The 17302-nt window shown below is 37.6% G+C and overlaps 1 protein-coding gene across 2 annotated transcripts in view; it reads left to right on the top strand.

Annotated features, from left to right (window-relative positions):
* gpr153 (G protein-coupled receptor 153) overlaps nt 1-17302 on the top strand; it is a 35631-nt gene that overhangs the window by 3857 nt on the left and 14472 nt on the right. For both annotated transcript variants that reach the window (XM_017305881.1, XM_008413516.2), the window contains exon 2: nt 11817-12447. In XM_017305881.1, the coding sequence (XP_017161370.1) occupies nt 12074-12447 (374 nt within the window). In that variant the 5' untranslated portion in view covers nt 11817-12073. The remainder of the gene's footprint in view (nt 1-11816; nt 12448-17302) is intronic.

Raw genomic sequence — 17302 nt, 5'->3', positions numbered from 1 at the left:
ACACCTGTTGGAGAATATTCCATATGCAAACGGTGCTCGGCAAATGCATTCATAAAACTTAAACCTTTTGTCAAGTTTGATCAATTTACAAACTTTAATTTGTTAATTGAAGTTTACAGCAAAGATGTGAAAAATGTACTCTGGATAGATTAGACCTAAACTGAACTTTTTAACCTATGTGGTGGAAAAGCAACACTGGTTATCACCCTGAACAAACCCTTCTCACGATGAATCATGGTGGTGGCAGAATCATGCTGCAGGAATGCAGAAAAAAAAGCATTAAGAAAAACAAATGGTTAAAAATGTTGCCATGTGTTATTTCCTGTCCTCTTCACATTTTGTTGGTCTGTCTCATTATTCCACATTAAAATACATTTAGGGTTATGGTTGTAATCTGACAAAATGTAAAAACCTTAAAGGGGAATGGAGCCCTTTACATCCAGGTGCTTTTGAAGGTAACTTTTTGTAAACAGGAAGAGAGCTTCAAGGGTTGCATTTGTAATGGAAAATTCAGCTGCACACTGTGTAACAAGTCGCTCATGTTGTTAAGAGGAGCCCTCATCATGCTTTTTCCATGATCACGAAACCTGATGGATTGTGGCCTTTGATTGTGAAGCATGATTAGCCTGGTACAAATAAAAAAAAAAGAAAAAAAGAAAAATATATATACTGCGTGTCATTTTCATAGTGGTAACTTGCTAGGTTTTAAAGATTATACAATGAGATTCTTGGCTCTGAAAGTGGAAGGCTAATGGGAGCTACAATCTCAAAGAGGGTCCGGTGTTTATACAAAGTTCTTTCTAAATCATTACTCTGGGTCTGTTATGTAACATTTTCTAACAGAAAATGTCCAATGTGGAAGTATTATTTTATTTAACAAAATATCACCAGTCTAAACTGCATACAGCCTCAGACAGACATTTCCACGTGCTCATAATTTAAAATATAATCTGTCTTTCAGAAGCACATCAGGATTATGTCAGTAAGTGAGATAATCTTCCATCTTTCAGATGCTTTAACTCTTCTGTCCTCGCAATATTTATTAGATTCAGCAACTTTTTTTTTCAGTGCTTGATTTCTAGATAAAAGGTAAAAGTGTGCTGGAAGTTTACAACAGCATTTGATTTATAGGTGCAGACTCTGCTTTGTCTGATAGATAAAACTATTTTAAGAGAGAGGTAATGCAGAATATTAGAATGTTTTAAATACATTTTTATACCCTTTTTTTTACTGTCTAATCTTTGTGTTTTCCGATGATCGGAGTCGGAAGATGTTTGGAGACTTCAGCTGAGCGGGGCTGACACGGGCTCAAGTCTGGGTAGAGAGCACGCTGCCAACTTATTCTGCCACCCTGCTGTGCATTAGTGAAATGCTGTGATTAAGCGGAAGGGGCATGTGCTCACAACATGTTATTGTTGTTGTTTGAGGCCTTAAGTATGTGCGCTTCCACATTTGCTGTCTGCTTTCATCTGCTGGGAGCGTGCTCTGTTACGAGTTAGCATTTACAGAGAGGAGTTCTCGATAGGAAGATCAAGATAGGAAGATTGTGTATTTTGTGCAAAATACACAATCTTCATTCAAACTAAGAGCATACATTTGTGTGTAAAAGCAATTTATTTCTAGTTTTCCACTCTTGTAGATAGAAAATACAACTAGGCTACTTTTATGATAAAGTACTTCTCTAGTAAAGTTGTGGTTACTTGTACTTCTGGTAAAGTAAAAAATATAGTTACATTAATCTATTTTATTTATGCAGCAACTTTAAAAAAAAAAAAAAGACAGTTGCTTCAGTTAAAAGGGAATTATTGCATGGTGATCAGTAAAGGTTTGTAGATCCTGGTTAGAAGTGTTAGGAAGACGAGTGAAATGAAAATTTTCTATGCACACAAAAAAGCAGAAATAACCATCTTCAGCACAGTATTATGCTATATGTACAGTTTAAAAATGTATTTAAACGGAAAACGAGAGACGGAGCAAAACTTATGATGTGTGTTGCAAATAATATAAACCAGAGTTAAAAGTAGGGCTGCGCTTTGGTGAAAAGTTATACAACGATTAATGTCATCAGCATCGGTAAATAAGCGAGTTATTACTGAATCATCTTAAAATATATGTCAAGCAAATAAAGCATAAATAAAATGATTCCTAAAACACAATAATGTTAAACCAATTCAACTATAATACATATGGAAAAACCTGATTTGCTGGTGTTTATGGAGCTGCTAGTCTTACAAGTTTTATGTCCGAATAATTTAAAATTGGCAGAGCAGCACTGGGTGTCAGCTGGGCAGCTTAACCATTAAAAGTCAGATGACACCCAAGAAAAGCTCCCTTACCTTTTAAAACGAATGAACGGCTGAGGTTCTGCTGTTATTTCAGTTTAAGAGTTGTTTAACATTTGGTACAGTTGCTAATCAGCATACACAGTAAAAGGTTCAGTATATTGATGCTGACTATGTGCAGTAATGATTTAGTGTACTAATTGTTGTGTAATTAAGGAAAAAAAAGTGAGCTTGTCAGTAACACAATATGATATATGATATTTGATTGGACCAGTTGCTTTGCAAATTCCTGTGATTCGTACTTTTAATTAAAACGCTTATTTTTGGCAGATAATGTTTGATGTTTTTCCTCTGCTTCCTGTTCTTTATCTCCTTGGGAGGATGAGTGCACATTTTAACATTCTAGTTTATCTATGGGACACTGAGATGAAGTGGATTGTGCTGGTGATCTTTCTTGGCTCAAAGGAATTTTTCTTGGCCTCATTATAAATAGATAACGAGCGCTCAATGTAAATGAGCAAGATTGATGGTGTGTTAGTCTTTGAGGGTCAGTCCAATCCTTCATGTGGTGAAGAGGAACACTTCAACACTGTGTGAAGGATAGAATGGTAAACAAAAAAAGAAAGAAAAAGGAAAATGCTATTTGAAAGGTTGTTTGTTTTGTTTCAAGGAAATCTTTATTTAAATGAGGCACTGGACTAGGCTACTATGGGTCCTATCATTCTATTCAGAGCAAATTTGTTTATTGATGAATATATTTTTGGCCTTCTGCTCCTTGAGCTTGTTGCGATTTGGAGAAATTAAATAGGACTCTGTCATAGAGCTCTTGTTTTTTATTTCTATTTCTTATTTTTTACTGATATCTATGACTTAGCCTCTGGCTCAGGGCAGGACTGAGACATAAGCAAACTAAGTTCATGCTTTGGGCCATCAGAGCAGTTATGGACCCCCAGTCATATTGAACATTGAACATTTGCAGTTTTGGTCGTCATGTTCCTGGGTTTTTTTTAGATATGAAAAAGGTTTTTCTGCTACAGGAGGTCAATATTCACTTACCTTGGGGATGTTTGTCAAATTGACAAGGAAGCAAATAGACCCAGAGATGGATTCAGCAGATATTTTTCATCCTTTTGAGCTTTTAACTTTTGCTTGTAATAGGACAGACTAGATTTGGAAATTTCTGTGTTGAGGTAATGGTCCGCGTTACCTAGGGAGCAAACACAGAGCCTGCCATCTACAGTGAGTCATGCTAACTGAGCTTAGTGATGCTAAGCCCAGTTAGCTAGCTGAGTCGTTTCTCACACATGTTGTGTGATCTGTTCCTGATATCAATAATTCATGAATATTCACTACAGGAAGGCTGGAGAAAATATAGTGAATGCTGCTAACTCTAATTTTTAAAGAAAAATGGTTGTAGGATGAAATTAACATCAAACGGTTAAAGACGCACTAGAACTGGAAATCAGAACTGTGCCATAGATCTTTCAGACCTAGATTTTCTCTTCATCTTTTTTCCTTCATAGTTCTTATTCTCTTTAGTTCAGGCGACATAAATGGAAATGGTTAAACTTTGCTGACAAAGGTGTTAAGTTTTACACATTTTCTTTATACTCTTTCCTGCTTCACTTTCATAATTACAAATGAGATCACCTCATGCTTTTAAAAGGAGGAAATATTAATATGCCAGTGGCAACTTAACAGCTTCAGGATGACTCTAAAAACCAATAGATAATGCCCTGTTGGTTATTTTCAGTTTTCACTTTTACTCTCTGCTCTTTTCCCCTTCTGGAACAAATTTCTGCACACCGAATGACTGTGTTGCTCGTTTGGCCCAACTTGAATATATTGTTAGTCTGTAAATGTCAGCTGTAAACAGAGTCGTTTACTCTAATGCAGCCCCACCTCAGCACAATCCCATTTCCTGTGTTTCACTGTTGGCACTGCGATGTTCTTGGTAAAATCCTTACTAAAAATGTTCCAGCCAGCTGGTTCATTCCATTTGTCCGGTTCTTTATTTTAAACCCCATTGTACTGTATTTATCAGTTTCTTTTCATGGTCATTGGCAAAGGTAGATGTTCTCTAAGAGATAACTTCCTTATTTCTTCATTGTGAATCAATTCTCTACTAGTATATTGATTTTCATCCCTCTGTCTCTGCTGTCAGCAGTCAGGTCTATATGCAACGTTATCCCCCCATCCGTCTAAGAAAGCTTTTAGTAAGTGATTTTCTGGAATAGATATTCCTCTGGGGACTGCCACATGTTCATCTCTTATTCAGTATATTTTTAAATTAGTAACTGGATGTTTACAGAGAAAAAAATATACATCATGTATTCAGCAAACTTTAGATAGTTTCAAGCTTTTAAATACAGGAGAAGAACCAGGAAGAATGGAGCATTTAACGTTGTGCCAGCAGGAAATGACTTTGAAACTATTTATTTTTTGCTGACTGTACTTTCAGAGTTAATCACCTGTCATGTGTAAACATCAAAGATGTATTATCAAATCCCGAGCCTGTGCTCTGGGGAAAGCAGCAGTGCTCCTTGGAGCATATTTTATTTTCCTTTCTGACAGCTCTATAGAAGCGTGGCTGGCTGGCCAACAAGGCCCCCATGAATCACGCTAGACACCGGGGCATTTATAAATGCTTTACTGTTTAAAGCAGGAAGATGCAAAGATTGCCTCCTGACACACTGACCAAGTCTTAGCTGGCATAGTATAGATATCACCAAGAAAAAAAGGGACAGTTTAATTACCAGTCTGATTTTCTGCAGATACCATTTTATCCTTTATTTTAATAGATAAATCCATCTTCACGCCTGCCAATACTTGGCTGGCCAAGGTTTGATCTCATCCTCTCTGTTTCTAAGATGATTATAGCATGAGGTAAAGAAGCAAAAGAGAAGTGTTTGTTCATGTTATCTCCATCCAAAATATGACTCATGTGTAACGAGATAAGTTTGTGTGCTGAAGAATAAAGACACATTTTCCCCTGTGGCTGTTTTCACAAGGACTCCCCAATGTAAATGGGGCGCGTCTTACAGGCAAAGGCATTATGGTGATAAATGATTTCGTTTGCTCCCAGGAATGAAATAATGTGGTTTGTTTGGTATTTACTGTAAAACACGCAGCCACTACCTGATGTGCACTATAAGGTGCTTTATTAAAGCACAAAATCATTGGCAGGCCGTTAATATGATCTGGTTGGTTATAAAGCCGATTTGAAGACTTTGGGACTCCAGCAAATTGCAGTGAGCTATTACACACAAATGAAGAAAACAGAAAACATTGGTGAGCCTTTCCAAAAGCACTTTAATGACTCATGCTGGAAGACGTTAAAGGACCCACAACAACATCTAATGAACTACAGCCCTAACCTCAGATAAGGTTAGTATTTGTGATGCAGCAACAAGAGAGAGGCTTCACAAAAATTACCTCTGTGGGAGAGTCTGAAGGCCAATACCATTACTGACCAAAAACGACACAAAGGCCTGCCAAAAAACATCTTGACAAAGATTTTTCTGAAAATAATTTTTGCCATAATTACACCAAAGTGGTACATTTTAAGACATGTCAGGTTGCATGTGGTTTAAAACTAATATTTAAACAAAGAAGATGTCGACAGTTAAACACCTGAGTTGGTAGTGCGATGATCTGGGGTCGCTTGATATTTCAGAACCTGGACAACCAGCTGTAAGTAAGTGAAGTTTATTTATTAAGCACTTTTCACAGACACAAAGTCACAAAGTGTCGTACAACAAAAATCAAAGTTAAAGTTGTACAAATAAAAACAAATGCGAGAAGAACAATAAAACATGACCAAAACCTGGGAAAACAAAAGAGTAACTTTTTTCCATCGTTTACAGCAACTGGCTGAATGAGGCTTCATTTTACTGGAAGGTCAAATACTCTGATTGAGAGGTTGTGTTTTTTGTACAGATCTTTATTCAGGTTCAGTATTTCAGGTTCAGAGGAGAAACAACATTTTATCTGCTCCACGGACATAAATAAAGAGCAAATTGACCAATCTGAATCTGCAAATAACATCTAACTATCTGGGACATTTTTTATTTGTCCTTGAAGGGAAACATCCAAATAGCATAATTATTGATAAAAAAGAACTATTTAGTGACAAACAAGCCAATTTCATAAGGTAGCTATATTAACTTCAGCTTCACTTTCATGCGTTGCTTTTTATGCCGACAGTTCATGTAAGTTAGGTAACGTGTAAAATGAATTACTATTAAAATGCATGACCCATTTCTGTTTTCCAATCTGTGCCTCTCATTTAACATTCAGTGTCTTGGTGTCAGAGAGAGAGTCTCCGTTCTGCGTGTGTGTGTGTGTGTGTGTGYGYGTGTGTGTGTGTGTGTGTRKSTGTGTGKGTGTGTGTGTGTGTGTGTGYGTGTGTGAGTGAGTGTGCACATTGAGTTGTCAGTGCTGATTTCCCTTGTGTAAAGGACAGATTTGGCTTGAAGGCCCGTGGGATTGTGGGCAATCGAGCTGTTAGCTTCTGTAGTTCTGTAGTTAGAAAGACCGTCAGTCAAATGGTTAAATAAAACCTGAGCTACAACTACTACTGCTGCTCCTCCTGTTCTAAACCTGATACTTCTTTGAGAAGCAGGAAAATAATATTTTGATGTTTTTTGGTGGATCTTTAATTTTTTTTATTTGATTAAGCCTCTTTTGATTGAAGGTTTCACAATGTATAAAATTATGCTGGCTGGATTTGCATTTCTTACTGGGTTGTTGGCAAATCAGAATGCGGTCGGTCAATATCCCTACAATTACAAATTTCTAAGGAAGATGGGCCCTTGTGAACTTCTTACATTTAGTTTGAATAGGAAATGTCATCAGTTAATCATGGACTGTATTGTCATCTGCAGCTAATGTGAATTCTCAGCAGAATATGACATCCTGTCAACCTACTGTCTGATTTTTCACCATCTATTTTTAACCAGCAACAAATGTTGTTTAGGTCAAAATAAAATACTGGGCATATGTGTGTGAAAGATGTATTTAAATATGTTAATGACATTGACTCATCTTTAACATTGAGCTTAAGTGTAATAAAGTAATAATAATGGCAGTTCACTGTATCCCTGAAAATTAAAGTACCAATTGTACACATTCAGAGATAAACAAATTGGATTCATCAAATATTTTCTTTCTATTGAATTTAAACCTATTTGTGTACCTCTGAAGCTGGCTGAGTCATCCTGGAGGAAGGGCTTCGAATTTTTTTTCTAATCTCTTCTGCTTTCTAGGAAAGGTATAATCTCTCTTTTATTCGATGTTCAATGTCTGCAGACATTATGCTTTGGTGAAACAGGCTAGCCAGAGCAGAGCTAAGACAAAAGTTGACTTGTGCCATGTCAGAGCAGCTTCAATATGAAAAATGTCTTCAAAAGTGTCCTACTTCATTCAAATCACTCTGAGTACACCATGAAGAGCTTTCAGCATTAATTAGTTGGATGCTTTTAAAAAAAAATATATATGAACCTTTAAACTGCCATTGCTTATTAGAGAATGATTTCCATGGAATAAAATGAAGTTGTTTTAACAGCAGAAACTTTGCTTTTGCCTTTCCTGAATAGCAATTAGATTGAACATGACTTTCTGCTGGTGTTGGTGTCTGCTCATTAAGTACTAACCTGTCACGATCTTTCATATGATCCCTATTTGATTATAAAAGTTCTGCTGTGATTAGATTTTAGATAAGTTCACGAACATATGACAGGGATTGTACCTGCAATGTTTGATCTGTAAAACAATTTACTTGAATTAAGTTGCACATTATATGAATGAACAACTGCACTGCGTGTGCCTCAGCCAGTAAATATGTCTGTCTGCAGTCAGTCGGAGGTCTGAGAAACTCAAGACAACTAATAGAAGTGACAATACTTTGACTGTTGTGAAAAGCTGCATCCAGTAAATGTCCCACGTCAGTGAGTAATCACAGACTAAAACAAATCTAGTCATACTTTCCAAAGTGCTTTTGTTCTGCGTGTTTTTCCTGCTGGATAGCTCCTGAGCAGCTGTTGCACAGAAAACACGTCAAATAGACGGAGCCAATATGTAATTTAAGTAGAAGATAGAGGAGGAGGGGCAAAACTCACACAGTTTCTCAGTCTGTGTTCAATTCCTGAATATGAAAACTATGGTGATTCTCATTACACACAGATGAAACCGGAAAACACTGAATTAAATGAGTCAGAAGCTTATTTGTCCTCACTGCAAAGTCAAAGCAAACTTTTCCATAGTTCTTATTGAATGTCCATTTCTGACTTTGAGGAAAGTAATTAATCCTAACTGATCTTCAACAAGAACAATTAGTCAGTGAGAAAACAAAGGTCATGTCTGGTCAAAATCCCTTCTTGGTCAGATCTTATTTGAGTAATCAGCTCTCCCTTCATTATGTCCTTTACGCCCCACCTTACTGCTTCGGATTCCTTCTCTTGCTCTGCCTCTGTGTCTTCCAAGCAAAGGAAAACAGATTTATTGTATTTCCCTTATGGGATATGTTGGAGCACGCGGAGTGGGTTGATTTGGGTCATGTTTTGACGCTTGCTTCAGTACTTATTTGATTCAGCGCTCTTCTGTTGCTCAGTCCATCCCAACCACCTGGAGATTCCCAAATCAAAGCCATGAATCATTCTTTTCATATCCCAGACTGTTTTTGAAGGCTGTGGATACAATGTGTGTTACTTCATCCTTCTTTGGGTAAAATGCGCTTCTTGTAAAGGCAGCAAAAAGTGAAAAATACATGAGCAGGGGAATATGGCGAAGCTAAACCTTTGGATTCTTTCAACTTTAGAACTCAAAGACTATATATATATATATATATATATATATATATATATAAAACGCTGTTTTTAGTTAACAAAATAACGTGAACTTAAATTTTACAGTTTTAGTCTATAAAATTGCTCAAGCAATAGCTCTTACTTTCATGCACATTCATAACAGCACAAAGCACATATATTTCGATGCTTAAATGGATATGATCTTGTAATCTGCTATATCTATCATCCTTTTCCTTTCTGTATGTTTTATTTCTCAGCAAAATAACTGCCACCTGTTTCCTGTGGTTATTCTTTATCCTGGAGAACAACAATAATTGAGACAAAGTCGACGTTCTTGCGTACAGTCCTGCTGTAAAGAGAAGCAGAATTAGATCAGTGGAAATTTGATCAGGGTGCCGGTGACACAGTTGTTGCCATTTTCATCATTCCTTCTCAGGGGTCCTGCCTGCAGCATGTCGGTGTTTAGACAAGCCAAAAGACAGGAAATGGATGTGACAACGGGCTCCAGCTGTGCCAGGCATTTTTCTCGTCACTCTGGGGGAACCAGCGTTTTCCTCTTGTGACGAGTGTCATGAGATGTGTTGTGGTAGGCTGAAAAAAGATCCTCGTACAAATTAGATTTTGTCATGTTCTTCTGGTAAATATCTGCGTTGCTTTCCAACCCCTTTCATGGTGATCGGTAATCATTGAAATTTTATTGACAAAATCTTTGATAATTGGTTATTGTTGTTTCAGTAACCGAACTGAAATCCTAGGGTTTCTACCTCTCTTTGTCCCTCTCCCTTTTGCCTTGATAGTTTATCCAGGCAGTGGTTAAACACTCCTCTGAGAAATGAGATGCAGTGCATAGAATAGAATGATCCTTTATTTGTGGGGAAAATTAAAGTGTCAGCAGCAACATGACAGGCAAGCGGAAGCCCACAGTTACATGTAAAATAATAAAATAACCAATAATATTAATGACAAAGTAGAAACTGTACAATAATCGTACATTAAGTGGCGAGAAAATGCTACAATTATGAATAAAAGTAGATGTAAATTATTTATAACAAATTATTTGTCCATTAAGATGTTAAAACTGCACATCTGGTATCTAATTAGTTCTTCAGTTTACCAGCTGCTGGGAGAAACGACCTATGATATCTTTTGTTGCACATTATAGATGCAGCATCCTTTCACTGTAGGAGGTTTTCCGTGCCATCATGGTCTTACGTACGGGCTGGAAAACATATTCAAAGTGATGCTATTTAGCCAGAGTTCTCCTGTTTGGTGCCACCTGCACTGGGTTGAGAGGACTTACAAGGTCAGAGGTGGCCTTCCTGGTGTTTCCTCTCAGCTGTTCATAAGTTTTTTCAGGAGAAAAACTCGTACAAAAATATACATTTTTATGTGTATACATTTATTTCGATAAAACGCTGCCAATATGCGTTTAACAATAATACTGTATGATGTTTTAAAATGGCTAGCTTACTTTAAATTAATCCTCAAATATGCATAACAGCATATAATGGTGATTAGTCTGACTGCAAGTACGTCATTTAAGTATGCATGTCGACCTTCATTATGCTTTTTATTTTTCAGCTGGCCATGATTTGATAATTAACATTATTGTCTAAGACGTTAAGTACCTTTAATATGATTCTGTTTTTGTTGAAAACTGCATTTCATTTAAGGTGAATAACAACAGTTATGAGGGATTGCTAGACAATGTTGCAATCCCTCATAATATAAAAACGCCAAATGAAACAGATGCATAGAAAAGCACCAAGCTCAAATCCACCATCACTGTTCGTAGGCAGATTGTCACCATGTTTTAATCCTTCCATGATCTTTGGTACCATTATTACCCCCACAACAGACAGATAGATGCTGGATATCTCATCCATTCCTTCCGGTTTACTAACCTGATTTACTACAGGATATTTATATGCAAAAAAAAAAAAAACTTAGCTGATTGATTTTTAGTGATATGTTGCAGAGAACTGCAGTTTAAGCCTGTAAAAGGTGCTTCAAGAGTAAGAAGTGTTAGGTGCATGGATAAACTCTTCAGTGACTATTTCTGTTTGCATTCATCACTATTTATAGTCATAGACTGAAACAAAAATATGTTGCCGTTGGTTATACATTTGCTTTTCTGTCTATTGTGGTATGTAGGTTTCATTAAGACTGCAGAAGATTAGGGAAATTATTATTGGTAAACATTGCAATGACATCAGTTGTGAATAAACCTGTTTTCTACTATCACAATGTTCTTATACTGAGCTTTATCTTCTTTTATCTTCTCAGATAAAAGAGAAATCTTTAAAAGACAATATCAGGAAGGCCAATGAAAATCCATCCAACTGGTAAAACATATAGACTCCCTGATTGTGAAGCAAATACACAATCACACTACAGAACGTTGCATCTGAGGTGTATTTTGATATTATAATGATGATTGAGACATACTACATTGTGCAGGACTAGTTTTTCTTGCATGCATAAGTGGTTTCATAAGCCACCAAATGGAAATCTGTTATTCCTTTTATAGGATTTCTGTAGGTTTTATGCTCTTTTTTCAATTCTGCGTCGCCCACTTTAAACAAACAAAGCAGCGCAGGGACAGTTAAAAAGCTGCATTATGGATGTACTGATGATTAGTGTTGCGTATTTGGAGGCAGCGTCATTCAGTTCACAGATGTTGTACCGATATGAATTTGATCGCTGTTCCTTCTTTGTGTCTCTCCAGGTTTATGCATGTAAAAGAACTGGCTCAGCTCTGCCAACCCTCTCGTCTCACATCCCGCTGTGTCGCTCCACAACCACCATATTTGCCTGCTGTCCTCAACCCATGGAGAGTACACGCCCACCCAGATAGGATGCCGGCCTCGTCCGACGCGCTGCGTCCCCTCCTGCCCGTCGCCACCACCTCCTTCTCCTTACGTGTACCTGCTCTTGCCGACGGCTCCTCCCAGCCTTTCAGGCCGCGCCCCGCCCCGCACCAACATGGTGGATGAGATGACCACTATGAAGGATGACGTCATCAATGCCAACACGCTGGCTTGGCTGGTCTGCTCGGGCGTGTCCATCCTGGCCAACACTTGGAGCATTCTTAGCGTCAGTGCTAAGCAGAAGAAGTGGAAACCGCTGGAGTTCCTCATCTGCACCCTGGCAGGGACACACATTCTCAACATGGCCATCCCCATCACCATGTACTGCGTCATAACGCTGCGGCGGCAGCACTCTAACTACGAGTGGAACGAGGGTCTGTGCAAGGTGTTTGTCTCTACCTTTTACACGCTGACACTGGTCACCTGCTTCTCGGTCACCTCGCTCTCCTATCACCGCATGTGGATGGTCCGCTGGCCAGTGAACTACAGGTATGACATTTAATTATGATGAGACTAAAAAGCCCTATGGCTGTTTTAGATTAAACCAATGTCATAACACAAATTAAAAGACCAGCTCCTGTTTTTCATATTATAGATCAAACAACTAGTTGTTGTTCTCTCCTTTTTTTAAATTGCCCTTTATGAAGAGCTCCACTTGTTCCCTCTGGGGACATTTATTATTGGAACTATTCCCCGCAGAAGAAATGGTTGCCATGTAAACTATGTTTATAGTGTCCTCTGACATGATAAGAGTGAGAATACATATGGTGGGTGGGCCGCTATTCAAGGTACATGGTCATGTTTTTTTGCACTAAGATTGGGAGAAACTCTTGCACAGGACTTTTCTCTTCAGTCTTTGGTTTAATTGCATAAATATTGTCAGCATTCTTGTGGCATTAATCTGTCTGGTGCTCTACAATGGCGCCACTGTATCCTCTGACCACAACCAGCAGGCAAGGTGGGTGTACTGTCTTGATTTAATGACTGAGACCAACAGAGCAGGGATTCAACCAGCAACCTACTGGTTAAATGACCAACTGCTACCACTCCATATATTTGATTTATCAAACAAATTTAACATTTTATGTTTATCAATTGGAGAAATAGTGTGTTAGTGAGAGCCCAAATAGAAGTTACAAATTGTTTCTGCGGCTGATTCTTGTTAGTATTCTGTAAAGTCACTTCTCTCCTCAGGTTTTCATAAACTATTCAACATGAACTTCCACAATAACCCTAACCCATAACAAACACCTGTCTTTTATTTTCTCCTGTTTTAGGACAAAAATAACTCGGAAGAACGAGCTGCTACACATGCAGCAGACAGCAAATTCAGTCAGAAACGATCAACAGCTGCCACAGACAGGCATGATACCTGTATCAGGGAAATCAGTCAAGTATCTGATCCTGTTAGTATCGCTCGAGCACTGATACTGGGCTGGATCAGTCCCATCTCTACGTGTAAGCATTCATACAAAATATCTTCAAACTACAATTATTAAACAAGATGGTTATAAACTTTACAATCTAACCATAGACCCAAAGACGCAAATCTCAGAAGATAAGCTGTCATTCAGGTCAGAAATGTTAGATTTTTGTCGCGTATTTCTAAGACGGGACCCAGACAGACTTGTGCCATCTGCCAGCCTGTGTACAGTTTGTGAGTGGGAAGGATCGCATCAGGTGAAATCTCTTTCCTGCCAGCATGTTAGCTGGTTGCAGTTATTTGAGGTAACACCATGTCAGACTGTCTGAACAGCCAGGATCTGCCAGCTCTAGTTTCCACCTTCACTTGGTTCTCTCACAACATGTGATATTAACAAGAGACGGTGAATAATAATAAAACCGAGGTTCACCACACTTTAACAGCCTTGGCACTATTTTTGTTTCGTTAGACCTCCCGGGACGTCTGCTGTTCACACCGAGTCGCATGCTTTAAACAGGATCGTGTCTTTATTATATCAGCATTGGAGTGCTACACTAAAATAAGAACCTGATTTAATAGAACGGCTAGGTTTATTTTTAACAACCTATAGTATTTTGAGTACAGGATGATGAAAAGGTGTGTAGTTTGTAAACTGTACACCTTTGCATCCCAGAGGTCTCATCTTTAGTCTAATCCAGCTTTTACTCAACATTTGCATATCTCAGCCTTATAATATTCTGTCGAAAGATTTTCCAACATAAACATAAGGTAAAGGCCAAATAAAAACAGGTTGTAGCTAAGTGTTATTCTACAGATGCGTAGTGCATGTTGTGTCCTCCTGAAAGCCTAACCATGGTGCATCTGGTAAAGAGCAGCATTACGTTGGCTCCCTTTTCTTCCCTGCTGGAAAACAGAGTGATTGCACTGCCAGTGGCATCAACCCTACAGATGCTCGGTCTACGGTCAGCTTGGCAAGTTTTGCACACAAGCAGCTGCTCAAAAAAGAGAAATTGCTTGCTCTTGCTCTCTGTTTTACCCATTCTGTTACCACTATTGACTAACGCACACACAGAGACAGAGAGACACGTGGTTTTGCACAAAATGCTTTCATTTTTTTTACTTTCTCATCTTTATCTGTCCCATCTCCAGATTTTCTTTTTGTTTTTTAAGTTAGTTTCAACAATGATGTGGAGGAAGCAAAGTTCCAGACTGGGCTGTGTAATTAGTGTTCATCTTTCTTTTAAATTGCTTCCCATTCACCCCGCTGTACTGCCTTTTCCCTGACATTAACATACGCTGAAGCCCTGAATTATGAGTTCCAGCTTTGTATTTAGGGAGGTATTCTCATCACCCTGCGCTCACTATCTCATGTAAGTTATTTTCCTCGCTCACTCTGGTAATAGATTCATGCAGCTTGGTGACGTAACCTCCCCCATGCACCCCGGGCACATTCAGGAAAGGCTAGCATTACTCACTGTGACAACAAGATCTACTTGTTTTTGCAACAAAAAAAAGCCCACAGTGGAAAAATAGAGGCAACTGCTGCCCCTTCTGTGTTATTTATGTTGCCACAGTGCGCATAGACTAAACAGGTTTGAAATATTTTTAAAATCACATTTTAACCTGATAAGAATGAAATGCGTCTTCAGACGTAAAGGCGATGTTTGCTCTTAATTCCTTTGGAGAGGCTGATGTGGCGTTCGGCTGAAAGAGCTTAAAGAGAAAAGAGTTTACTCTAATTAGATATATGAGGCAAAAGAAATACTTTACTTCAGCCAGGCCATTTTTTAAAATCTATCTATAAAGCTAGTGTTTTATGAACTGAAGTGGTAATGTAAATAAATAGATCAAAAGGTTATTTCTAGTGTCTAACTGCAGGGAAGCCTTGGCATCTGTTCCTTATGCAAATTAGTCGATTTTGTACTGTGCTTATTAAACAGTGGACATTATATACAGTTCAGAATAAACAACCTCTAAAAATCTGTAATTTTTAGACTGCTGTACCACTTATTAGCAGCAAAAATAGTACAAGTCACAAGTGGTAAAATTCACTGTCAGAATATTGTGATCTATTCTCAGTTTCCATAAAGCTTTCACCTGCAGTCAACCAACTTTAGCTGATTATATTTTCTCTTTAAGAACTAGTCTATCAATATTTCCAAATTCTACATGTTTCATAACAGAGATTGAAAGTTCAACAGAATAATGTAGAGAATCTTTGCTGTAATTATTTTAGCCTTCCTGTTATCTGCTAAAAGTCTCATTTTCTCTCTCTCCCTCACATCCAGAATGAAATGCATCTTTATTATGTAACTGAAAATTGTTTTCTTTTCATAGCTTCTTACATCCCTGCTGACTTAATTTTTGAATATTCTACTGAAACTGGAAATATCTAAATTTAGGCCTTCTTCACTTTGTAACATCAGTTACCATCTGGAAAAATATTAAATTTTTAAGATTCGGATGTGTTGGTCAAAGCCAATCAAGCTTCTCCAAATCCCAACTAGTTCCTTGGTTCATGCAATGAAAAGCTCTCATTCGGTTTTTCTACATTCATCTAAATTGCTTAACGGCAAGAATTGTGAAAAATATTTAAATACAACATTTTTGAATGGCTAATATCAGCCGCAACTCACCTAGAAAAATACCTCAACACTTTTCCTGTTTTGTTTCTTAATGACAGATTAATTCTGACTCTGAGCAAAGCAAATGAGCAACCTGTCTTTTATCTCCTCTCTCCTCTTAAACTCCAAGTCAATCTGCCTTTATGTGAAATGTGAAAGTGGGAATTGAGGAGCTCCTGCTGTTTTAATTTGTTGTTGATAGCAAATTTAAACACGCGGTGTCAGAACGTCATTTAGACTTTCCATGGTTTTACTTTGTAGCTTGTATCTGTTGTCTCAGGGCTCAAGCTAGATGTGAATCTGTCTCATCGATATTGAACAACAACATAGATCATAAATAATTCACAATGGGTGAAATAAGGGAAAATAAAAGTTTGTGTGAGGAAAACTATTTCTATAAGTTTGTCAAGTGTTAGCTGCTGTAAACCAATTAAGGTCCTTTATTAAAAAGAGATTTCTAAACTAAAAGGCTGTTAAAATTTCCAAATCTAGCATTTCACATAAGATAAAGCAGGATAAAATGGAGTAACTTTGCGTTAAAACGTTCAAATTTCCTGCTGTCTGTAGAATTTCTAAATGTTTCATAGACAAAAATCAGCTAATTCCAGTCACCTATTGATTCCTTGTTCCATCTTTATATCTTTTCATACTTTTATGGTGGCACAAAACACCAAAGAGGCCATTTTTCTGCAACTATTCATGTTACAGGAGTTAAGAAAAAGATTATGCTTTAGGATTTTCTGCTAATTTCCTGCCTGGCTCAATGCTGTTGCAAAAAAATATTTGTTTTTAGGAAAATATGTAAAAATACAACACAGGTCAAACCTGACCATAGTTTTAAGATGGATCAATCAATCAATCAATCAAATTTTATTTGTATAGCACATTTCAGCAGCAAGGCATTTCAAAGCGCTTTACATAATTAAAATAAAAACAGAAATAATCAGTGAGAAAGAGAGATTAAAAAAAATAAAAATAAAAAAACAAAAAACATTACATCATTAAAACGTCGAAAAGAAAGAAGAAGAAATTAAAGACATAAAAACATGGAAGACATCAAAACCTGCACTCTAACCCTAATTTAGCCATAAGCAACTCTAAACAGGTGRGTTTTAAGTTGAGATTTAAAAGCACCCAGTGTTTCAGCTGTTTTACAGTTTTCTGGAAGTTTGTTCCAAATCTGTGGTGCATAGAAACTGAATGCTGCTTCTCCTCGTTTGGTTCTGGTTCTGGGGATGCAGAGCAGACCAGAACCAGAAGATCTGAGGGGTCTAGACGGTTGGTACAGCAATAACAG

Source organism: Poecilia reticulata, linkage group LG7 (genome assembly GCF_000633615.1).
Source record: "Poecilia reticulata strain Guanapo linkage group LG7, Guppy_female_1.0+MT, whole genome shotgun sequence".
In the NCBI taxonomy this organism is placed as follows: Eukaryota; Metazoa; Chordata; class Actinopteri; order Cyprinodontiformes; family Poeciliidae; genus Poecilia; species Poecilia reticulata.
The sequence above is the reverse complement of the archived record's forward strand: the minus strand, read 5'-3'. Positions and strand labels throughout refer to the sequence as shown.